General features: G+C 38.0%; 1 protein-coding gene across 1 annotated transcript in view; it reads right to left on the reverse strand.

Moving 5' to 3' along the window:
* LOC311438809 (von Willebrand factor D and EGF domain-containing protein-like) overlaps positions 1–25,503 on the reverse strand; it is a 177,182-nt gene extending 151,679 nt beyond the window's left edge. The window contains exon 1 of the mRNA XM_084523694.1: positions 25,105–25,503. Within this exon, the coding sequence (XP_084379820.1) occupies positions 25,105–25,201 (97 nt within the window). The 5' untranslated portion in view covers positions 25,202–25,503. The remainder of the gene's footprint in view (positions 1–25,104) is intronic.
* Between the last annotated feature and the right edge of the window lie 499 nt (positions 25,504–26,002).

The raw sequence follows: 26,002 nt of genomic DNA on the forward strand, positions 1-26,002 counted from the left end.
ACTGGGATAAAAGTTTGCTCCTAGGGATCCAGCGAACACACTTAAACCATCGAATTATCTTAATTCTAAAATAGCCTCCCAGCAGCACTGCGGGGCCCAGCTACATTTAGGGTTATTTAACCATATCTGGAATTTTGAGGCTATTCCAGACGCAGACAGGCACAATGCAAAGCAGAGTTGGCCAAACATGTGAAGACTTGAGGTATAAAAGGATTAACAGATGCTAATGTTCTACATTTTTCTGTTGCAATAACATGAGCACAGACAACACCCAGAGCAACACAGAAAGGAGAAGATTGCATGTAGGAGGGACAGAAAGACACTGCTATAATACTATGCTGTAGTAAATTTTGGAAAAGGCAACTGTTGAACAGATGTTACAGGCACTAGGAAAATTTACTAATTAGATGATTTGCAATTCACTGGTCTAGTGAGGAAAAGTGGTTTACTTCAATATAAACTAAAACCTTTTATTTTTTACAGAGAAATAGAATTTCTAAAATCAGAAAGAAAGACTGATAATAACTGTATGTCACACTAAACTCCTGTTCAGCCTGAAATGAAATATCTTGGAAACAGGAAGGATTGACTCATTTAATTTTCAAAGATTTTGAAAGGACATATTTAATTTTTTATTTTATTTTTTTAAATGTGCTTCTTCTTCTCTAGTCCAAATAGTTTGTCACATTCAAGATGAAGCTACGGTAGATCCTGATGATATAAGGAAAGTGTCAGCAATGCCATTTTTGCCAGCTTTGTTCACTGGAAACTCTCTGCTGAGGGAGCTTGTATCAGCTGGGTTTGCTTCAAGGTGCACAGTCTTTGTCTTTTCATTTTCTCTATCTTGATTGCCTTCCTTCAAATTAACTGCTCCCTATGACGAGCCGTTACTCTTTATTCTTTCATATTCCTTGCCCTGACTGCAGGACAGCCAGACCCAAGTACAGGTCTGTTGCAAGACCCCCGTCACTCTACAAGCTGGGTGTTACACAGCTCCTACTGCTCTGGTGTTGGGAAAGCAATGCATACACACAGCACCACATAAACATATTGGAGAATGAAGTGCATCTTGGCATGGCACTTATCCCAACCCTGATTACCCAGTGTAAAAAGCACGGAGACATTTTTGGCATGACAAGTGCTGAAAAGAGGGACAGCCTGCTGCTCTTCATGATAATCCTTCTTATCTATAATTTTTTGCTACAGTGCTTGCATGGGAACATGAGGCAAGGAGACCACTCTGCTCCCTTGATGGTCCTTCTATAATAGATGGATTCCCCTGTCCTCTTCCTCAAGCAAGGATGTCTAATTCTGATTTATCTCCCACACTGTAGTGATCAGCCCCATAAATATGACTCCTCTAGCTATGAATCCAAAATGCTCTGGATCTGTATGTGACCTGAAAACATCTTTACATACTCCTTCAGCAGCAAAACACAGACTTCATCAGTCTGGAAAGACAACTGCTTTTCCTGCATTCTTGCATCAGTAAAAGGGGTCCTTAAAAGGTATGCAAGAGTACCTAAGGATGCAAGGGTCATAGATCTTCTTAGCCATAACAAAGATTCAGTCATGTTGCCAGTAAGTCTGGCCTGCCATTAGAATCTCCATCACTGGAAAACATTAATATACATAATAAAGTAGCTCTGATTTGTAATGGCCACCTGAACCATCTGTATTTCTCTGTATTTCTCTCAAACTCATTTCTTAATATTTGTTATTAATTCATTATGACTCCTTGACTACAAAGAGTACATCAAAGCTGAATATTTCTCTTTAATCAGGGACCCAAAACATTATCACTCTGATCATGGGATTGCAGCTTTCAAATATTCTTCTCAATCCTATTCTTGGAATACATTGCATCATTTAAAATCCTCTTCTAAATTAGGAAAAATGACCTTTTCTCTTTCAAGGCAAACTTTTTCTGAGGATCATCCATGGACTTTGTGGGTGTATGCCAAGAATGAAATAGAGTTTTATACAGATTTAATCTTATTTGCAATAATAATTTGCAGTAATTTTGAATAATCTATATCTTTTCAAAGTTTTCTTCCAGCAGAAGGTTATTTTGGCTATGATTGCATGAGAAATGACACTCCATCTCTGCAAAAGGCTCTGCAGTAGTCATTAAATGACACGAGAATAGGACGTAAATAATTCATTTGTGATCATATTCATGTGTGCGTATGGTGTATGTTGATACAGTAGAAGAGTCTGCCTTTCAGTTTGTTTTTGTTTGTTTGTTTGTTTGTTTTTCCCCCATAAGGTAGATATATCTATGTATAAAAGCTAAAATAAAGGTTGCTTTTTTTTCTTCCAGACCAAGTAGGAGTTGGAACTGCTAACAGACAGCATTATGATTAAAGAGAATAAACAAAATAATTAATCATTTCTTCTGGCCTAAGTAAAATAAACACTACAGCTGAGTTATCCCTGCCAACACTTTCAGTGAGAATTTAGGGAAAAAAATCCTTGTCTAGGAGACAAAACCTTGGTAGAAGGAGAAGGTGAGAAATACATGGAGGAAACAGACTGCCTGTCCCTGTTGTCCTGTCTAGTCTGAGCCAGCAGCATGAAACTACAAGACATTTGGGCAACACAATAGAAGGTCCAAGAAAATAGGGCAGGAAAGGACTGGGGAAGGTTGCATAATCCATCCGTGTTTAACACCATGCACCACGGATTATACAGAATCCCATTTTCCACACGTGGGATAATATATGTGGACTTTAGAGATGTTACCATTGTTAGTCTGTGCTCTGTGTAGAGTGTATTGGTTTGATGCAGAACTTATCTTTCTGAGCAGCTCTCAGAAATTCCCTATGAACCTTGCAAATTTCTTTACTCAGGCCCTCAGGTGCTGCCCCAAAGGTCTATCTGCACGGTCCCTCTGAGGAGAGCGCTCTGAACAGTCCCCGCTGCTCACCAACAAGGGGGAGCTTGTTCATACCCTTATCTGCTTAGGGCTTGGCATGGATGTTGCATGCCTGTTTTACTTTCTGTCTGCTAACAACTTGCCCCTGAGTATTTGGAATTGGTATAAAGTGAATAGAGTGAGATACCATATGTTAATTCCAATATGCTTTTTGGCTGATAAAAGTGAAAAGTATAAGCTCTTTGTGAGATTATTGCATATAAATGCATCAAGGCAATTGCATGGATAGGCTGGAAAAGCATTAGCTTTACCCATTAAGATTTTATCTAAATAATCCAAATGTTATGAAGGAGAAAAAAAATAAGTAGAAAGTTGGGTAGCAAGATCAAACTACCTAAAAAATCCAATCTCTGATCATGTGAATATTTTGAAAGTTAAACTTTTTAAAGCAGCTAAGAGATGTTTTGTATTGGACTGGGGCATCAGAACTTTTGCTGACTGTCTTGCTGGGGTTTAGGTGAATATTCTGCCACCGCACATATTTCTCCGACAAGCAAATATAAGTAGCAAGGGAAAGGATGCCATTCCTTCATACAGTTGTTCTCTTGATGCTTGATAATATCAAATAACCTCCAGTTTTGCCAATAGAAAGAGACTTAATTTATGAAGAGTAAGATTGACTGAAACAGATGACAGCATTTAAAAACGTTAGCTAATATTGATGTTTCAAAGCAAAAAAAGACTCTAAGAAAGCTGCCCTGAGGAGCTGATTGATATGGCTGCCATGGGGCCTATGTCACACCGGATAAGTCACTCCAGCCATGTCAGAGGTGATCATTACTTCTGCGCTCCTTGTTTTCTGGGTTCCTGATTGACGACCCTGATATGCAGAGATATGAGGCACTTAAAGCTTAGCTGCTGCTGTGATCTTGATATTGGAGCTGGCTGCAAGCTTTCTGATGAACAATTTTTCTATTGGAAAATCTTGACTTGGTGCAGCTGAGATTTTCACAGAAGTGTATTTTTTCATTGAAGTTGTGGTTGTGTGATTTTTAGGATGGAATTACTGGAGGAAAATAAAAGGGGGAGGAAAGAAAGGGGAGGAAGCTCTTAACTTTGGAATGATCAAAGCACATGAGAGACTGTAAAATGAGAGGTTCAGTCTCCACTCTGAGTCAACCCCAGCAAAACTTCCCAAATTAATGCCGTTATCTCCCAGGCTGACGGCTATTAGGGGATCGGCAAGGGGATCGGGACACTAGAGGAGCTTTCTCCCTTTACTTCTCTAAGTGCTGGTACTAAACATTTCAAAGGGTTTGGGTTTCATTCCAGTGTAAAAGAATGAAAAGTCTATATTTTTCATGAAAGGGGAGAGCAGTTTCCTGCTCAACTCCCCGTTGGGATATTCAGTATTCAGATGTCAGACATCTCCGTGGATGGAACAATTTTAGCCCCGTTTCCCTGTCCCTGAAATGATTAGCATGTTGGCCTGAAGATGGTAGAAAAACCAGGGTACATCCCACCTCACACCTGCCCTTTATTCAGTAGACCAGCAGCACTCTCAGAGAAGCCAGTCAGTTCATACAGTACAATCTGTTCTTAATCATCCACGCTGGCTTTCCCCATCTCCTGACTTTCCCCTGTGCTGAGGCAGGATTTAGCATTGCTCATCCACCCACCGGAGGGGTTTGCCTATCCCCTTCTCAGCTGCAGGAGAATACAATTTTGTGGATGAGGTGTCCCAATGCTTACCTCTCTTCATGGTTAGAAAAGATCTACCCTATATCTGTGTCAAGATCAGGTTGGTCTCTCTCTTCCTCTGCTGTCTGCAGACATAGCAAATAACCCACTGCTACCTTCTCTCCTCCACATATTGTAAAACTAAATGCTGCCTTTTTTCTGTGCTGTCTTCCCTAAGATAAACAAGCCTATTTCTTTTAACTGTCTTTGTAGGTCATATTTTTAGGCCTCTTGTTAGCTTTGTTGCTCCTTTTCTGAACTGAACCCAATTTTTCCAGCTTTATTTGATGATCAGAATTAGACATAGATCTCCAGCTGTGGCCTCTCAAGTCCAAGTGCACAGGTCTAATGAGTTGGTGTGCTTTATGTGCACTACCCTCAGTAACAAATTTTATTCTTGTTAATTTTTCCTAATAACTCTGCAAGTTGTGAGTCATTAGGAACCTGCATTGAAGGTAGTCTGCCTGGTTTTTAAGTTCCTCACCATCCTTTCTTCACTTTTTGTTATTAAGTACTGAATTTGTGCTTCTGTCTTTGTCCTTCTTTCGATCTCAGAGGTACTCCATAAATTTTTGAAGGCAATTTTTAATGATTCAGATAGATTTGACTATTACTCAGGGTAGATTCATCAGTTACTGCCAACCTGGTTATACCCATTTTTAGCTGTTTTTCCTTTTTCTGTCTTATATTCCTATTAACTTCTTAAATTAACTGTACTAGATATCTGATCAAAATTATTATATATATATACATATATATTTTATAAGTAAACTGACACAATTTTTAACGTGTTGACTTTGAATGCATTGGTATTCCCTACGTTATTTTATTTGCTCTCCTTTCCTGTTAATAGACCTCCACTACTTCCTTTTGCTTTGATAACATTAATAGTATTTGCCCTTCACCCCACACCAGCTGTGAAGGTAAATTAATGACAGTGCATTAAGCACCCAGTTACTATAATAAAGAAGGAAAAAGCCTATCAGGAAATAAATGGCACTTCCAAGATGGGTTTTGCTATTTTGTGGCATACACGCATTAGAGCCACATGCTCACAAATAAGAAAGACACGAACTACTGACTCAGTAATTGAGCACCATCTATCCTGGGCACTGAAGGAAGAACAAGTCCTTGAGCAACTCAGTGCATGATCATTCTGCAGAGACTGAATGGTAATTTCCAAGCACAAGGAACAAATTAAGGTGGCACAAACAACCTTGGCTCTGGGGTTTCCTGTTTTGTGAGTGTTTCCCGTCACAGCTTTGTGTGCCAATGGAAAGAAGGTAAAATACTTGCTTCAGTTCAAGTGCTGGACAGTGTCCCATCAGCTTCTCCAAGGCACAGAGTGCTTCCTTGCCTTGGAAGAAATTAGATCCCTCCTCCCTGAGATGGTAACCAGCAGCCTGTTACTCTTCTCTGTTTTTGTGGTTCCTTACCCACAGACAGAGAATCATGTGCTCTTAGTAACTACATAAATTTATAGGAATTTCTATCACCTCCTTCTGTACTGTCTGGTGACTACATGAGTGCCTGGTGACTACCAGGTGGTCTTGTTGTCTTCAGGAAATATTAGGGTTAGTAATCATGTATTGCACAGCTATTAGTGAGTGTACACAAAGATGTAAACTATCGGTGAAATTATTTTGAATTGAACCAAGGCCTTAAGCTGAAACAGCACCAAGAAAAGATGAAACAGTGCCATGAAGTTGGCTGCCAAAAGTCATGTCTGCAAGCTCTCTGTTTTCCCAGCTCATTTGCTTGAGATTACTAGGGACCCAATGCCAGCCTGACATGATGTGACCCACTGCAACCTTTGCTCCAAACTGCAGAAGTTTCTAATGACTTTTTATGGATCATTTCTTCCTTAGACAGCACTGCAGTGCTGACACCCTGGTTGCCCTATGGCTCGTATGACCGGTTGTTCCACAACTTGTATCTAGCATCATCCTGCCCAGAGGGAACAATTTAGGCTATGCTGGCTTTGTAACATCCAAGATTTCCTACAGTAATGAAACTCTTACCTGGTGGCTTCTAGCAAAATTAAGACTTCATTTTCTGCTGAAGAAGTGTGAATAATCTCCAGAGCGGGTCCAGAGCTGACCCTACTTTTCTCCCAAATCTTCTTTTTTTTTCCTCCTGTTGTCCAATCTGACTGCTGAGGATTTTACTCATGGGTTGTTTTCTGACCTGTCTGCCCAAGACTGCAAAATTAATTAAACATGTCTGTCTCTGTGCGTGTTCACTAAGGAGATTGTCCATTCCAGCACAAGTTAATACCGCATCTGTATCAATATTAACAAGAAATATCTAAAAAAACAAGGCATGAAAATTTTGCACTCTGCCTGCTATACAAATCAGCTCATTGCACACCCTATCCTTGTCCTATATGTGTAGCCTTTTGTCTCCTGTGTCCTTTCGACTTAATTTTAGTTTGCCCTCTACTTTCACCTCCATTACTGTGTTATACATGGGCAGTTGGCTATGTGACTTAATCATATCGGCCTCCTCCTGCTGTTTTACTTCAATCATCTCCAACCTTTCTCCACTGAGCTGACAAAGATACTTTCTCCTGAGCCATGGAAAACATGATCTAAAACAATAAGATAGTGTTAACATTCTGCATGCATGATTTCAATAACATCCCATGTAACCAGTCATGTAACTTTTTTTTTTTTTTTTTTTTTTTTTAATGAAATTGCCCTTGTTATCAGTCTGTTTTCATTCAGTTCTCACAAAAGGATTGCTCACAGCGTGAGTCATGCCAGACATTTCAGTATCTCTGTCAGGAAGTCTGTAAAGATAATAAAAAGGGGTACATCCAGACAAATCTTTGGACATATAACATTTAAGATCAGTGATGCTTCTGATGGTTTTCAGTCATTTTGCAGAACATAAAGAACAAACAAACAAAAAACCCCAACAACAACAGCAGCAACAAAAACCAAACTCTCTTGTTTATTTATATTTTTGTATTGTTCCCCATGGTGTTTGCCTGCATTCATCATATAAATCTTAGTTTTCCCAACTTTATTTTTCATTTTAAGGTCTTCTACTCTCAGAACTTTCTGCCTGGTAAGAGCAGCAGATTTAACAGCAAGCAAAGTTAGTCTGGAGTCAAGCTGGCCTGCAGAGGAGCACTCCCCTGCTCTCACCTCTGTCCCTGGGTACCAGGGTGAGTTCTGCTGCCTCTGAAAGTGGAGGTGCTTCCTAGTCTCAGACCCCACCCCTCTCAATAAGAAAGGAATCACTGCCCCATGCACGCAAGTATGCTTTGAGATTGGCTTTTTGTTTGTTTGTTTGTTGTTTTTCTTCCTTCCGTGTTTCTCTCCTGAAAGGAATATTTTTTGTAATGTCAGTTGGCAATATCTGCATAGTTATGAAGCTTTCCTGGCACTGCATCTGCTGATTGATGGCCGTGAAAATGCAGCATATTTCATTTTCTTTTTCTAGACATGAAGCCAGCTGCTAATGGTTTTCACAGGGTGAAGCTGGCAGCTGCAGGATCAGGTCTCAAGGCTCTAAAATGTGCATTTTCAGGAGTGCCACCTGGGTTTTTGGCTGCTTCATTACTGGTCATTACTGCTCATAAGAAATAATCTAAGCAAAATGGGTGCCGTGTCTGGCTGTAAATTCTGTGGTCTGATATGGGAAACTGAAGTCATCAGTATCAGATGGACGTGATCTCAGTGATCTTGAAATCTTTCTGTATGCAATTAAAACTTCCCTTGCCTGTTTCCATAAACATATTAAGTTCCACAGTTTAACAGTTGACATGTATTTAGTTTTATTCATCTGCTTCCTGAAGTCTAACACAGAAACTAATGCATAAATATTACTCTCTTTATGTTAATTTTGAGAGCTTGCTGAAGACTGAAATAAAGCATGAACATCAGTGCATCATTAGTGAGTGAGAGCAACACTGACTCTCTGCAGACACCAAACAGCAATAAATAATTTTAATCTCTTCTTACAGGGCTTGGATAAAATAAGTATCTATGTACTTGTTCCTTCCACTCATGAAAATGGCCACTTGATTCAAACATGTGTCTACCTTGCACAACTTTTCTGTATCATGCACAACAAGGAACTGAATCCATCAGGGCTATGGAATTGCCACATTTCTTCTTCAAGGCCCATGCATCTCCTTTTAGAAAATCCTTCTGTAACTATGAAGAATGGAATAGGATTTGGTCCCACCAAGATATGTAGACTGCACATTCTTCTGGGAGGAGGAGGCAGGAAAAACAGATGGGCTTTGGCAGTGTTGCATGTTTAAGCTGCTGTGAGGCAGGAATCAGCCTGGTCTGCATTTGCATTTACAGTGTTAAGGTACTTCACAAGGACTTAAATGGGAAGGAGCAAGGCAAAAATATTTGTCTGTGTGGGAATTCCTGAAAGTAGCTAGAGAATTTCATAATCACACTGAAATCACGCAAGAGCAAATTTTGCAACATTGGCCATTTTATCCTTGGAGCAAATTGACCTCAACACACAATTGAACAAATTTAAACAGGAGTAATAGGTTCTATAAGCAGAAATACCATAAAACAGAACCTTTCTTCAGGGTAGGAAAGTCCTGTTAGCTTAATTTCTAATCTAGATGATCAGCAAAAAGCATTCATAACTGGAGACTGAAAAGCAGACCTACAGCATACCTGGCTTTCTCCTATGAGGTTCTGCAGGTCAAATTCTCTCTCATAAATGTGTGCCACAGAGGTTTTAAATAAGGAACTGGTGAAGAATAGCTGAACAGTGAAAGCCATTATCTCAAAAGACTGATATTTACTGGATTCTTCCTTTTTACCTTTCTAGCTGAGTTACAGAATTTTCCTTTTTGCTGCACATTCATTTGCCTCCTTTCTTTAACAAATACCATTGAGCTGAGTAGGCACAGATCTTATATTCTGTTATCTGGAATTATCACCAAAGACCCTTTCAACTCCTGTTCACATACAAATGAGACTTGCATACTTTCAGGGCAGAGCAGTACATTAGCAATCTGGAGAAATAACAATAGAAAGGGGTCAGTAAGAGAAGGAGAAAGACCAGGATTTACTGTCTGATTGCAAGAAAACTGTTTTCACTCTAGTGTGAAAAGGTACTCTGAGTGCTGAGAATACAGTAGAGCAACAGTTACATTAATGCCACAGTATAGACCTTTTTTGGATCCCTGCATACTTGTTCAGATTTGCACAAGCAGAAGGACTGGCTATTAGGGTAATCAGGGGAATGAAGAGCTTGCTTTGTAAGTAGAGATTAAAATTAATTTGCTGAGAGTAGCAAAAGGGACACTGAGGAGGCATTTTATGTCGCTGTTATCAGGGGGGAAGGGAACTCTGCAGGCTAAATAACAATGTTGTGAGAGCATCCACTATTGCAGCAATATCTCTGAACACATTTAGGGTGGCAAATAGGGAATTTCTACCTACAGAAACATACAGATCTACATGGCTTGAACAAAAATCCTAGTTCTCAAAGAGTTTTCATGGTGGCCTCTAATAGTTGAAAACAGTTTTCATGGAGGTCTTAGACTGAGCAAGAGCAATGGTTCACACAGAAGGGGCCTTTATAATGTAACTAAAGGACACCCACAGGGTGGCTTTTGCCACATCCTTTTTCCAGTATACCTTCTGGGTGGGACCAAAACACATCCTCTTCCCATGAACCTGAAGGAAACCAAGATACACCCAATCACATAGAACTGACACCACTAGCAGACTATACCCTTTCTCTTTCTTTCTATTTTGGATATAACGCCTAAAAACCTCCTAGAGAAAAATAAATAAATAAATAAATAAATAAAATTAATAAAATTAATAAAAATAAAATAAAAATGAAAATGAGTGTGTAATCCCCACAGGTTAATGTTTGACAAAAGGAAAATATCTGCATATTAGTGCCGCTATAGAAGCAGAGATATTGAAAGGTTCTGGTTCAGATGATTAGAGAGATCTGGAAGTTTTGAAATGCTAGCCTTGCCCTCACCCACCACAGATTTGATTTAATGCCTACAAGCCAAATTAATGTTTACAGTATTTCATTTTTTGATGAAAAAATAAAAAAAAATAAAATAAAAAAAAAAGAAAAACTATTATCTATTTTGCTATTTTATCATCAATCATTGAATTATTGTTGGGATTTTTTTTAGTACATTCAACATCTTAACATAAATATCCCAGAATATAAAAATGTTTGATTTGTAGACTCTCACTATGAATAAATTAAGCTGGATTTATGAGACTTACGGTCTGTTCTTCTTCTGTTCTTTGGAGGGCTTCGTGAATGTGCAATGAGAGCTCTTATTTCTTATTATGGAGTTTTATTGCCACTGTGTAACTGAGTTAATATAAAAAGTATAAATAGGGATATGCGTTTGCCGGTGAGATGTTTTAATATGGGAAAGAGCATCTGAAGTTCAAAAAATATGAACTGAAGTACTGGCTGTATATCTTACTGTGTAAATGGAAGGAGAAAGAATTTCAAGAACTAAAGAAAGAATGGAGTGTGTGGGAATTGTCCCCTAGGAAGGAGACAAAAAAAAATTCTGAAGGCAGGAATTAGTATCTGGTTTGATTCTTTCCCTCAGTCATCATGTCTTTTTTAAGAAATCTTCTTGTACTCTGCAACTGCATTTTAACAAACATCCTAAACTGCTACAATTTCTTCATGTTACCTGCTGGTCTCCTGCACAAACTTTCATAAAGTGAAAGAAAACGTACAGAAAGCAAGAGAAGCAGGAAAGGCTTAACAGACAGGATATTTTGCCTTCTAACAGCTCCTCTTTTTTGGTCTGTAAAACTTGGGTGATGTTAGTCCACATAGACTTTGACCCAGGCAGTAATGCTAACTCCCTTCTAAATGAAGAGAGAAAGACGAAATGTTGAGTGAAGACTCCTTCAACAGTATTTTAACAGCATTAAGACCATAAAGACACAGACAACATCCAAACACACAAATGAAGCAAAGGTTGTTACCAGCAGATGAGAACAGAGCCAGCACAGCTGTGCCTAAAGAAATAGCAGCTGGAAAGGACTAATGAGGCCACCAAAAGGGAGAACAACTGGTGGAAAACCCAAAAAAAAAAAAAAAAAGTTTTAAAGCAGGACTACATGAACCAGCTTCACTGAGTGAAGCAGATGTAGGGCTTGGAGAGGAGAGAGTGTCTTCAAGGCTGCAGGGAGCCCTTTCTGGGCTGACCCTGGGTGAGGAGCAGTGATGGGAGAAGGAGGGAAAGGTGGGTACCACCTTCTCAGCAGCTCTGCAGCCTTTGGACTCTAGCAGTGAAAAGCCATTTGGGGGAGGTTGGGCACAATAAACTTTCTGGGTTTTCCTCTAAAACAGAAAGGACTGCTGCAGAATGGCAGGAGACTGCAGTGACCAAAGGACAACTTGTTCTCAGTCCTCCTCACTGATTCCCCTCCACTCCTGACAACAGGATATACTGTAGGAATGGAATAGGGGCAAGCTCATGGCAGCTGACTTGAAAGACCAATGTTTTGGAGTCAGGATTCTTTGCTCTCTGCAAGGAGCTATAGCTGATTACATTTGTTATTGTCTTTTTCAGAGTTGACAGAAGATGTCAGATCCAATTTCTTTTGGCCCTAAATCTAAGACCATAAGAGGTATTCAATGGACAATTTATTTAAGAGGTTAAACATCTTTTGTTTTACAACAGAACTTTAATTTCCCATTGTTTATCACTATTGTAAACATTTTTGTTGCTTTGTGATGTCCAATGGAGAGCCAGTGGGTTATTATGTTTCACTATGAAATCTAGTCAAATTAATGGCTTTGGGGCCACTTGAGATTTACATAATTTGTATCAATGACTTGCTACTTAAAGTGTTTTACCAAATCAGGAAATAAATTGTAGGTTTTGTGAAAATACCATAATTAAAAATTGACTTGTATTAACTGTTGGCTTCTGGAATGTGCATGAAGTTCAAGTATGATGGATTGTTTTGCTCAATGAAAACTATAAAAATAAATCAGGAGAGACTTATGATGATAAAAAAAGCCTTTTTTTTTCTTTTTTTTTTTTTTTGGTGGTTACATTATCAATCTTTATATTGAGCCAAATTCTGCTTGCATTTCTTCTGTACATATTTTAACTTCTCTCTGACCAGTTGTGGAAAGAGAACTATATTTTTATTATACTGAAGAAATATTATCACATTTAAAATCAAAACACATGTTCTTCAACCAAGTATAAAACTTCAGAAGCCAGAAATCAAACCCTTGTTTTAGTTATTTCTTTAGCATGACTTAATCACTTCAGAATTTAGCAAACTGTGATAAATCTTTCTGTTATAAAAACAGAAGGGAAGTTTTCTTGCCTCTCACTTTAGCAGTCAAAATGTTCAGATGGTGAATGTTATTTTTCTATGGTTTGATTTGGAAAAAGCAATGAAGAAATATGCAAAGGGAAGCTGTGATGTAAGACTGGCCTAGATTTCAGGTGTGGTTTTTGTGTATGTGTTTTTGTTGTTTTTTTTTTGTTTTTTTTTTTTGTTCATTTTTTGTTTTTTTTTTTTTTTGTTTTTTTTTTTGTTTTTAATGAAAATAGGATTCAGGGCATCTCTTAAGGTATAAAAATAAGCCAAACTGTCATCTCTGTATGACTGCCATATTCCCGGTGAAAATCAGCAGAGATGGATAGGACTATTGAACTTGAATTTAACATGGTACTGCACAGTTCATAATATGAGATCCATATGTAAGAAATTAGGCAAATTCTTTCATTTTGTTTGTTGCATTCAGTTATTTAAGAAGAAAACTGAGACGTGTAAAAGGACTGCAAGAAGTGTGAAGTTTTTCCTTGTTGCTACATTTAGAGATGAAACAAGAAATGCTTTCCTGCACCTTCCCCCTGGAAAAAGGGGTGCTGAGTGGGACAAAATGTCCAAGCTCCCACGCTGCTCAGGAAAATATGGAGCATGTGCTGGAAATAGAATATGTTGGGATGGGGCAGGCTCTGGGCAGGAGGCAGAAAAAGAATGTCCTGGGATGGTGATGGATGGCATGACAACACTGAAACATTTTACAAAAGCTCATCTTATGTATTAAAGCAAGAGGAATGAATCTGGTGGACAAATGTCTCTTATTTTTATGAGAGAGACTGTACAATTGCAGGAGCAGGGCAATGCTAGCTGGAGGCTTGTTCTTTTTAATCCAAGCCTTTCCTATAATGCAGCAGCTCACGCACAGCAAGGGGCACTCTCTCATGATGAAATTACATGTTCAACAAGCTACGCCTCGCAGTCATGTAATATAATGGTTGTACAACAGGGAAAGAGACATCTTTCTGATGCACCTTCGTGAAATGGGTTTGAAATAAGTTTTGATCTGTATGCCAGATATCTGTGATAATAAAAATGAAATTCCCCTTAATGTCTGTTTTTTCCTGGTGTTGCAGTCCAACCATCATTTGCTTCACTGTCTTACCTCACTGAAAGCCCTAGAAGAAGCCAAAACAGGGTGGAAGTTTCTGTGAATAACAAAACTGTGAGCTTAATGCAAATAGAAACACACAGGAAGATGTGTGTAAAGCTCCTAGATGATGGCCACACAGTGTAAGTGGTGTGTTAAACCCAACAGACAGACCTTACACATCAATTGTCCTACAAATGCTATTCTAATGACAGGTGCTGTTACTGCCAACTCACACATTGCTTTGAAGCTTCACTTGGGTTTCAAATGGACAATAGCATGCTGATAACTTTTCTGGGTTTTTATTTCACATTTCCCTGATTTATGGCAAAATCACATTGATAAAATCTTTCAGATGCCTTATCTGAGTTTCAGAAATAAATAAATTGTTGGGTTCACTTTTGAACTCACTACATAGATTGCTAGGTCACCAGAAAGAAAAAAAAACTTTGTATTTAATCTGGAATGCTCAGAAGTTTAGCCAGTGCTTTTCAGCTAATCTTTTATAAGGGATAATTTAGTTTTCCAAAACCAAGACAAATTATTTTTCTACAGACAGCAGGTATTTCCTACTAATGAAAAAGGTATTATAGCATGCCCATGTTAAAAAGAGAGAAAAAGGCTTGTGTGCAATTTCCCTCTCACATAATTGCATGGTGATGCTGAAAAGACACCGTGAGGTAAAATTTTACTCCAAGCTAAAATAAGATGCTAGCTCTTCTGGTGTAGTAACCTGTGTTAGAAGGCTTGCTAATGTGGCACTATGAGTTTTAATTTTTCATCTGGGCTTATACAAATCAGTGATGATTTGGGGGGTTAAAAATCGACTGCAATATCTTAAAGTTTCTAATTACTGAATAATATATTACATTTTTTTTCAGGATTTGTTCTGCTCTGTGCTTGCATATCTTAAAAAATATATTGTGTGACGTGGCCAGAGATTTTTCCAAGGGTATTTAAAAGGACAGCCTGCTCAGGTAGAAAAAAAAAAATATTTTGCAATGCTTTGGGGGAAGTGAATAAAGATAGCACAGGTGGAATTCAGCAGCATTCCAGGAAGCGTTTCACTCAGCATTATATTCTTGCTCTCTGTCCTCTTCTATTTCTTCTTAGAGATGTGCAAAGGCAAAGCTTCCCTGTGAATATTCAGCCCGTGGTCAGTTTGACTTAAGTGAAAACTGAGGACAACCCAAGCAACACCTCATTTAACAAAACGCACGTACTTGTGCATTTTTCCAGTAGTTTTATGCCCATCACAGGAGAGGTTGTCGCCTTGTAGGAGCATTTGGAAGTAGTGAGAGCAGAGACCTGCTTATACCCTGCAAAAATACCAGGTTAGCTCTCCTGCCAGTGAAGAGCAATACATATTCTTCCATGCTTCTTCTTGTCCTTTTTGGTGTAAGTAAAACCAACATTGTTCTCTCTCCCTGCCACCCCCCTCTGAATGTATATATTTTAGAGCTAATGAAAAAGCTCAGGAAATATAACTGTCCCTCATATTGATTTTGCTTTTATATAGTGCCTTTTCCCCAAATGGATGCCAGAATGCACTCTTAAAATCAAACTATATAAAACTATAATTTCTGCAAGAATGGAAAAGCATGGCAGCAGCTAACGGAGCACTTTAGCTCTAGACAACACTTTAAGAAATTAAGGTGGTTTTAAGGAGCAGGCCCAAGGCCTTGAAGAGGTTAAATGCAGCAGTTCATGCAACAAAAAGCACAACAGCCTCCAGCCCTTTATACACAGAATTTATTCAAATACCTCCCCATTTAGCTGCCTGCTGTACTCTGGTGGGTACCTGCTGCCCCCAGCTCCAGGTTTTAATTGAACTTTCCTAAATTAAGGACTCTTTTGCCTTCAGTGAAATTAGGGTTTTTGTAAAGAATAAATTAATTTGTGTTTATCTGAATGTAAAATACCCAATTTCCCTATGCCCTCTCTTAAGCACAAAACAATAGATGTTACAGGGTACTCCATGGCTTTTGTTTTCGAGAAGACGACCTTTGATTAAAAAAAAAAAAAAAAAGGTTGAAAACCAATGTGTTAGAACATTGCTTCATAAGCACAAAAGGTTATAAAAATTTTCTTTGTGCATTTCAGGGGTCTCGTAAACATATATCACTGAAATATGATAATATTGAAATTTAATGTCCCTTCTACTTAGTTTGTTCATTCTTCTAAAAAATGTAAGCATGGGTTTGAGCTGGTCAACAACTTAAAGTGCTGGTTATTTAAAATGCTGTCAGTGAAACTGTTCATAGAAATGTGCACAATTTGAGAAGATCCATACACTTTTTTTTTTTTTTTCTTTAATAACAATTATACATAAGAATATAGTTGTTAGAGAATGAATGAACTTTTGGTCCATTAGAGCTACTTGCACCTTTACAGTAGACAAAGACATAGGTGGCTGGCATCCAAGCCCTCATTCCAAGATGTATTTAATTACTAATAGAAAGTGAAACAGCTTAAGTAAGAGACCTAAAGATATTCTCCCCTGGCATAATCGATAGACCAGTTCTGAGGGCACTTGTCTGTGACAAAAGAGATTGATTCAGCTCTTGTATACTAAAACACAACATCTTTTCTGTTGGAAGTGATTAACAAAACATAAGGCTATCAGTTAACACTTTGGGTTTCTCCCAATTTTGTCTCAGTGGGAAAGTAAATTTTTAAATTGTTTTCAATTGTTAAAGCAATCAGACAGAAAAAGAAAAAAAAAAAAAGAAAAAAAGAAAAAAAGAAAAAAAATCCAACACATTTCTGAGTGAATGAACAGAAGTTACTCAGCCTGAAGAAGTTTATCTTTGGAAGTCCTAGTCTGTACACTGCTATGCAGAAGATCACAGTGTAGAATTGGGCTGTACCAACAGTGAGCCTGGGGTAAAATTCAGAAGCAAAAATCCAGTTTGTGAGGGCTATTTATTGTGACCTTTATCATTCCTTTCAGCATTTCTACAGCACGCTGATTTTAGCAATAATCACATGAAGTACTGGTAACAGTGGTGCCCACAATGTTTTCAGTGATTATGTACACACGTAGCTATCTATGCTACCTTTTTGCAGGATTGCCACGTTTTAACTTTATGTTCAGTTTAGCCACACTGAAAGCAATGTAAGTATTAGCATATGTTAAGGTTGTCAAACGCAAGGCTTATCCTTACATGATGGCCAGTTTTAAACCCGAGAACCTCACTAAGGATTCTGCAGAAAACTTGTGCATCATTACCAAGCAAAGATTTCTCAGGAAACATGTTTAAAAGAAACCAGAATAAAGTTGCCCGCTTCAAGGGTCTTAAAAAATATAAAATAAAAATACACCAACAGCATAAAAGCCAGACTTAGGAAGACAGCTTGTTTTCCTGCTAATCTTTGTATATACAAGTACTGTTTAGTGTCCCTGCCATCAACCTTCTGAGTGCTAAAGGAGCTCCTAACAGAACATTTTCTGGACCTCATGAGTGTTTATGTGCTTCTGTGCCAGATCCTTGGAGCTGAGAGGGTTGAACAGGGACAAGGCACCAGGTCCCCTCACATCCCAATAGCTCTTAATGAGGGTACTCTGTATTCTCAGGAGGCAACCTTCAGGTTCAGCCCTAAGACAGAAGATGAAGTTGTTTTGAAACAGCAGATGAATAATATTGTCAGCAGTGTATTAATGAGAGAAAGCATCTACACACCCATGCAAGGAGTGCAAGTAATAGGAAACAGAACAAGAAATGTTTGTGGGGAAGAGGCATTATGAAACAGCAAGAATAACTGTGGGTGATTTTCCTGACTAGAATATCAGTTATTGGGAAAAAAAAAAAAAAAAAAGAAAAAAAAAGTGAAAAATTAAGAAGAAAGAAAGGAAAGGAGGTGAGTAGTAGATTGATGATTTATGTTAAAGCTATTTGTATTGCAAGGCAGTGATCTTGGCAAGAGGAGAAAATAGTTGTAAAATTCCTCTGGGAGATGTATAGCTCATACTGGGATTACAGTCTGCAGCTCAGACACAGCTACACTGAAGAACACCTGTATCTCCAGGCTTTACACCCTTACACAAGCACACGTGAAGGTCAGGGATTAAACTGAAATTCAGCCCTCTACATCCTAGCCTGACTGGTTCCCCAGGGCCATAGTCTTTGATGCCTTCTCTGGAGCCATATCGTAAGGCTGTAACAGACCTTTACCTCTGCAAGATGTGCTGTGTCAGGTCCCACCACTGGAGGATGAACAAAATGCACCTTGGCTCCAGACTGGGAGAGCTCCAGCTCTCCCAGAGTGACTATTCACAGTGCTTTGTTAGGGATTTTCGCTACAGGATGAATTGAAATAACTAGTCCAGGAAAAGAACTGAAAATTATGTGAAATTGGAAGGTTTCTAAACTAAACTATTGTGAGTGAGACTTTTAAAGGAAAACAAAAAGGAAAAAAAGAGCCTAAGTACTTCAGGAATGTAATGATTTATAGATGGCTGAGACCCACAGGCACTTTGAAGACTTTCCACTGGACAAAAACACAATTTTTGTGGTGGCTGTGCACAACCTAAGGTAGAAGGATAGCTTTCTTTTACTTTTATACTGCTTTGTATACAATGAGAAAATGTATTTAGCACTCAAAATTGAGTTGCTACTACATCAGGGTAGGAAATAGACTCAATTTCCTTTGTATTTCTTGCAAAAGAGAAACAAGGAATTAATTAGATTTCACCCTGTTTATGTCTTTGTTGCCAGCTCTAATCTTAATATCTATTAAAAGAACAGACCAAATGGCTTTGGGAATATTTATTGATTTATTTGTTTGTTTGTTTATTTTTCTCTCACCCATTAAGAAAAGAATAGAGCTGACAATAAGGTAGCCTGAGTGAATCAAAGTTTCTACGTTGTGTTATTGAGGGAGGTTGGGTCACAGTCAACTAATTTTATAATATAGTCATAGTTGATTATAAAGCAAATAATTGGCAGAGGAAGACAAAGAAGACTATTAAAAATAATCTCTGAAAGATGTTTTCATGTCTACCTGTTCCAATAGTTGGACCAGATCAAAAATAACTGTAGCTGACTAATGCAGTGAGATCTAATAATGTTACTGCTAAAGAAAATTTCAATTAATAAATTACTAATAACAACATGTTAGTTTAGCTAATATATGACCTAATGACCAAGTTTTATCTCAACGTTCTCTTCATATAGGTGTCTAGAAAACCAATGAGATAAAATCCCATGAAAAATTTGCATGAGAGTCAAACATCAGTAAAATACTATTTTAAATGAGATGAGAAACAACCAGGAGCTGACACAATACAGGCTCTTTTCTGTAAAGGAATGGTTTAGTTCAGATCCCAAGCTTTTCTCCTCGTTTGCCATTAAGTTCATTATTATAATTATTTGGGATTTCCCCTCTCTCATCATTTTGTTGTCTTCTAGGTTTTAGTCATAGACTTCTTGCCTTCTGAGAGTAGTGAACACAAGTGCATTTTGATCAGCTATTTAAAAAACAACGTGAGACTGTGAGTCCAGGACATGAAAAGTTATGCTATATCTTATTAGCATAAGGAAGAAGAAAAGTTGGGGTGTCCAACAGTTCATGGAAAGTGCAAGAGCTACTGAGCTGATGAGGCATTAGAAAGACACTACATGAGGGACCATTTACTGTAACTGTCAACACACAAAGCTGTCAAGGGACAGTTGAGTTGTAAAATGCTTCAGCTACCACACGAGATGCATTACATTGTTGCAGTATGCAGATAAATTGCTATCCAGCTCATGGAAGCTGCTTTGTGAACAAAATAGGGGAATAAGATAAACTTGCTCTCAATCGATGAATAATATAAAACCAGCAAAAGGAGCAGAGCAGACTACTACAATCCCTCAACTGTATTAGGCAATCAATTTTTTTGCCTTTCAATACGTAGAATATTCCCTTGTGGCGCTTGCAGTGTGAATACAGCAATCAAAGTAATAGACTTTGGAATAATCAAAATAATATGTGTCAGAAAGAAGCAAATGAGTACATACATTCATTAAGTAAATCTCCTAAGAGCTTAACACACAAAACTCTTTCCAGAAAAGCTGTACAAACAATTGCATGTACTAACACATGGTTATACTTGTGTTTCAAAGTCAGATGAAAAATATTCCTTGAACTAATCCATTTTTTTTTTGTTTAGGTTTCAACATAAATAACTTCTATTCAGTGCAAAACACATAGTGTAGCTGCCACAATGAAATTAATAAAGGTCATAACTGAAAGCAAACTGCGCTGCTTTGTGAAAACTTAAAAAGCATTGAACAAGCTATGTTGTCAACTAAGCATTAAAGACCATTTATTTTTGTGGCTATCCACTTTTGGGGCATCAACAACATCCAACATTAAACCTCCACCTGTGAAGTGACTCAGGAACAAAGTAGCCAAAAAGTCAGAATAAACACAAGAATGTCTAAGAAAACAAGCTTACAGAAAAAAAATCAGCCATTTGATTGCCTTCAGAACACTTCCCAGCAAATTATTTGAAGGGGTTTGGTACAAACCCAGTAAATAGCCCCAAACAGTGTCTCACACAATATTCTCAGACTTTTGAAGCTGCAATTCTGTTACAAAAAAAAATGTAGGAAACCTATTGGAAAGCTTTCATTCAACAGTGCTTTCCAAAGCTTGCTAATGCAGCCAGAAATGTTTTATTAGGCTACAGATGTGATCTAAAAAGAACTAGAAAAATAAATAAATAAATAAATATGTCTCTAATGAAGTTAGTTAGTGCTGGAATTATTTTTGTCTTCAATTATTCTGTATGCTGATTTGCATATAGCACTTTGGAAGTTATTGGGTCCTTTCCTGATTGAAATCAAAGGAGATTTGGGAGAAATTTCATGTTATGGTCAGCTGAGAAATGCCAAGAACTTTGAATACAACCAGGAATACTTTGTGTCCCCTAGAGTTTGTGTGTGCAGCTGCTTGAGTTTACAAAGAAGATGAAGGAGGGTTCAGCATTTCTATTGTGCTCCTATTTCCTACATTGGCCTTTATTTCAGTTATGAGCTGTGCTGCAGTTAACAGGGCTGGGCTGTGACTCTTGAGGCCTTGGTACACATCCCAGCTCTGCCAAAGGATTTTCTGCATGACCTTGAGCCACTTCACATCTCTATCCTATCTGTAAAACAAAATGATGATGCTTCCTCTCTGCAGCAATTTGTCTTGTCAATTTAGGAACAAACACTGATTTGTCTTGACTTCTTGCAGCTTGTATCGATTGCAAAGGAAGCTAGATGTATGCAATACCTCCTAGTATTTGGCATTTGGAGACAAAATAACTTTGAAGAACTGGACCATTAAAGTAAACATTTTGCCCATGAATGTCTTACACTGTTATGAAAAGTGTCTAATAAAATGGTCCTTGATTTTAGTATAGGGTAGAGTAATAAATAGCTGTTAAGTAGTTTAAAGAGCATACAGATTTGGCAGGTCAATGGGAATTGGCAAATCCTTGAAAGGCAACCCTCTCATACCAAACCTGTTTTGTAAGCCTGTATAACTTTGAAAATAGCCATTAATTTTCATCAGCAGATTGGAAGGCAAATGTGTGAGCTAAAAATAGTTTCTCTATCAAATCTCAAAGTCCTAAAATCCAGTGGGGATGTATTGATGTTGCTCAGGAGAGTCACAAACATTTTCATGATAAAGTGAAGAAGGTTCCCTCACCCTCAGAGGGTAACAGCCACACATTTTTGCCTTCCTTATAAAAGAACTATCCCTGCAGTAAGGATAGCACCGTTATTTTTCAAGTAAAAAGGAGAGGAATGTAAATTTATCAGCAAACAGAAATCGCTGTACAACCCCCACTACTAACTCTGCTTTGACTGCATGTAATCAGATTTCACTCTCGAGTTGAACACAAACTGGATTAATTCCAGGCAATAAGGCCAATGAAGTAACCTGATGTTGACAAAAACCTAAATAAGAGAGAAATAAAATATTACCCTGTAAACAGTTTTTGATTATTAAGAATAGTAACAGAAGAGAAACATGCTATAAAGGTTGTTCCTTTCCCTTTGGCTGTTGTTACTGCTTATTTGTCATGGCCAGGGTGTCTTGCGTTTACTGCTGTAGGAAAGCATTCGGCAGAATATTTTTTGTTCGCACAGTGCTGTAAATGTCCTTTGCACAGAGTGAAGACATGGAGCCAGAATAATCCCAGTGTAATTTCTAAAGTTGCTGGAATGTCCCTGACCAAGCCTACTCATGGTTGGAGAGCTTGATCCCAGCAAGCTCTTTCCAAGCCAAATGCCCTGGGGCTTCCCTGGGGGTATTTGCACCTCTCCTGTGCTTGGAGTGCCAGGGGATGACAGGAGAGCACTGGGGGAGTTCTGGGGGTTTGGATGGTAGTGGCAGTGGGTATTTAGGGTCTGAGCAGGGGGCTGGCTTCTACAGCAGGTGTATGAGGCAGGGAAAGCTCCTAAATAATTTGAAATACTCTATCTGAAATCCTCATGATGAAGTATTTTCTCAGCTCAACTAGGTTTTTGCTTAATTCCGATCTCAAGTAGTTTTTTTGTTTAAAGCACTGAAATTCATGGCACTCAGATTTTACACCAGAAGCTCAAAAGTGAGATCATGGGTAGCTCATGGGTAGTACAGAAAGCAGATTACACACTCTGATTTTCAATTCACTTTTCTAGGAAAAGCAGGACTATGGTTTACAACATTACAAGAAAAACTGAATATATTTTTTTTTCAAGTTAGACTATTCTCATTTATTTCCTAATCTGATCATTCAGCTCATTTGAGAATGTAATATCTTTTCCCACCGGCTGTAGGCACCCAGCCATGCTGTCCTTGCCATCCTCTCTCTTCCCCTTTTCCTTCACTTCAGGATACACTCAAATCTTTTCTTATCTGTTTCAGATTTGAGGAAAATCCGCAGGAGTGAAGTTGGAACAAATTAATTGCATCTGATTTTACTATATATGTGTAACACCCAGCAGTGTAAGTCCAGTAGGTTTTGTGAGCTTTGATGGAAGGTTTGTGCCTTGACATGAAACTCATATCCAAATTCAAAACTTTTCCAATTGCACACTACGCAAAGGCTCCAAAGTGGATGGGGAGCAGTTCCATCTCGATGGTGGTTGCAAGCAGCTATCTATTTTAAGATAAATACTTTTGTCTAAAATACCTCCATAAAAAAAGCTATTGTCTTTTTCTTTTGATTGACTTATTTACAGAATATTATCTCAGAAAAGTCTGACAAGCTGTGTTGTGTTAGCCCTCCCACATCTATGAGTCACTGAGTTGCTTTTTCGCCTGATTCTTTACTTAATCTTCTACCACAGAGCAGCTATGGACGTTATTGCTAACCCTTTTATGTTCTTCAGTCACAAGAAAATACATAAAACCCAAAATAATGTGAATACCTGTAGTCACTGAAGGCTTCATTCACTAACATAAGACTGCAGAAGATGATAAAATTCTTCCTTGGTCTTTAAAAGACTTTATCATCTTTGTCTCCCTCTTAATGAGGCATCTGCAAAAAGCTGTTTGGTCAGACGTTCCTTATTCATAGTTAAATTCTTATGGGATTAGTAGATTTGTTATACTCAGAGTACAAAAGTAAACAGCATATGGCTCTGTTAATATCCTTATAATGTCACAGCACAATCTGTCAGAATGTAAACTTTTTTGAGCAGTTTTTCTTTACTTTGAGTTCACGGTATGGAAAGAAAGAAAGAAAAAAAAATGAGAGAAAAAAAAAGGAGCAAGTCTTAAGAATTCTTCTGCATCACCTAAGAGACAAGAGACAGGAAGCTATTTTCTAATTCTCGTTCTGTATTCCCCCCTTAATAAGTATGTTTAAGAATAATGCCTTCAGTAACAAAAATAGAGTGGAAAAGCAGTTACTTTTTGTTACTAGGAGTTAAAAGGTCATTTCCCCTTGATGAAAAGCTTGTTCTATCAGATAAGTAGCTGCTACACTCCATAACACTGGCAACCCTTCAAAAGGTTTTAGAAATTAAAGGCATTGTTTGAAGATAAAGGCTATAAGGTCATTTGCCTTGTGTTTAGTCCTGCAAACCTTTCTGTGTAACCCTTTGATATTCAAATGAAGAGTGCTTTAAATTGTGTTATCTTCATATAGCTAATGAGTGCTGGCTGACAGTCACTTCTAAAACTAGCTGAAACTCTACTGGAATTAAATGTTGTAAAATATTGCAACATATTTCCTTTAAGGGGGAGTGCCTCCACAGAGTTCACTGAGGCTATATCCATAATCATTGACAGGACTACACTTTGGTCCTATGGCTTTTCTTGGGTTCTGTTTTGTTTTGTTTTGTTTTGTTTTGTTTTTAACTCTGTTTTTACTAGTTGAATAACTTCTAACATGATTTTCAATATATCGTTGCAGTGGATTAATAAAGCTGCATAAAGAAACTACTATATATGTAAAATCTATATCCTCTACGAACCCTATGCTGGAGTGAAAGAAGCCTTACAATTAATGTATACAGTAGGAGAAAAATTACTCATGAACTTTTTACTGCCAGAGATAATACATATAGCTGTGTATTATTATATGTGTAATTAACTAATCTATAATAGTGCTCTGATATACAGTGTATATACTTCTTTCCTTAGAGGAATAGATCCTGATTTTAAAGCTTTTTCTTCTTTTATGATTCATTTAGTATATTCCATTTATGGGAAAACATTATGATTCTTCTTTAAATCTCCTGAAAGTTTCTAGTAAGAAGAAGGAATCTTCAGAGGTTTGCAATTTCTCTATTTAAAATAATAATAGTAATAACAACAACAACAACAATAACCATAAACCTCCTCTAAAAGACAATAAACATTTTTTTGCTACAAGCATGCCTGGTTATCACTGTGACCTTCTTCATTACCTTAGAAGTTGTTTATTTTAACCTTACTTCCATTCTATTTTGGTGACACTTTCTAATAATAGCCCTCTCTCTAAGCCACATTCAATAGTGAATGTAAACAAGATCATCTCAGTTTAAAATGCACATGAACTCTGTCCCCCCAGATGACTATCAAATAATTAAAAAGTAAAAAATCCTTACCTAATGGAGCTGACTCACTGTTAATGGCCAACAAGGGAATCCAGCAGAGGTAGGCAACAAGTTGGAGATGCTGGTGGAAAGGTAAGGGCTGCTGCATATTGTCCAAGACAGCTTTTATCCACGCATCTGCAGTTGCTTAGAAGTTAACTTTTGAAGTACTAAACTTTTCAGGAAAAGTCATCGGACTGCTTTCCTGTTTCAGATTTCTTTTTTTTTTCTTTTTTTTTTTTTTCTTTCAATCCACTCTCTTGGAGAGGTCTTAATGTGTCATTAATCCCAGAATTTCCAAGAGGGAAGCCCTCCAGCTATACACAAAGCACACACACACACACACACAGAGCAGCTGAGAGCATGTGTCCCTGCAGCTGCTTTCAGTGCAGCTGCTCTGATTTACACACCCTGTAACACACCCGCACACACAGAGGGTGAGAACAGCGTGTACAGCCAGTATGGGTGGTAGCAGGTGATCTTGGAGAAGTCGGGGCTGTAAACCAAACATGCTCGCTCGCCAACAAAGCAGACAACACTGACTTCAGATTATTGCAGTCATATCTGACATCATGTTTATGTGAGAGGAGTGTAAAAATGTTAAAATAAAAGTATGCGAGTACTTTGCTTCCCACTTCAGGTTCCTGGAGGTTGCATTTATGCAAACCTGTTGCAAAAGTGCTCTGTGCAGCACCAGCAGCAATTCTGAAGGTTTGTGTCCTGGGTTGATGTATCATTGCCTGGTATTTTAGAAAACAGTCTTTTGCTACTAAAATAAAGTGTGGCAGCATTTGGTCTGTCAACCCGTCGTGAGAAATGAGATGTGTGCTTCAGAAGGTTGGCACACCAGCAGTAATAACAGAAATGGAAAATAGAAGCAAATGGCAGTGAAAGAATTCAATCATTCATG

This window comes from Aythya ferina, assembly GCF_964211825.1.
Source record: "Aythya ferina genome assembly, chromosome: 6".
NCBI classification, from domain to species: Eukaryota; Metazoa; Chordata; class Aves; order Anseriformes; family Anatidae; genus Aythya; species Aythya ferina.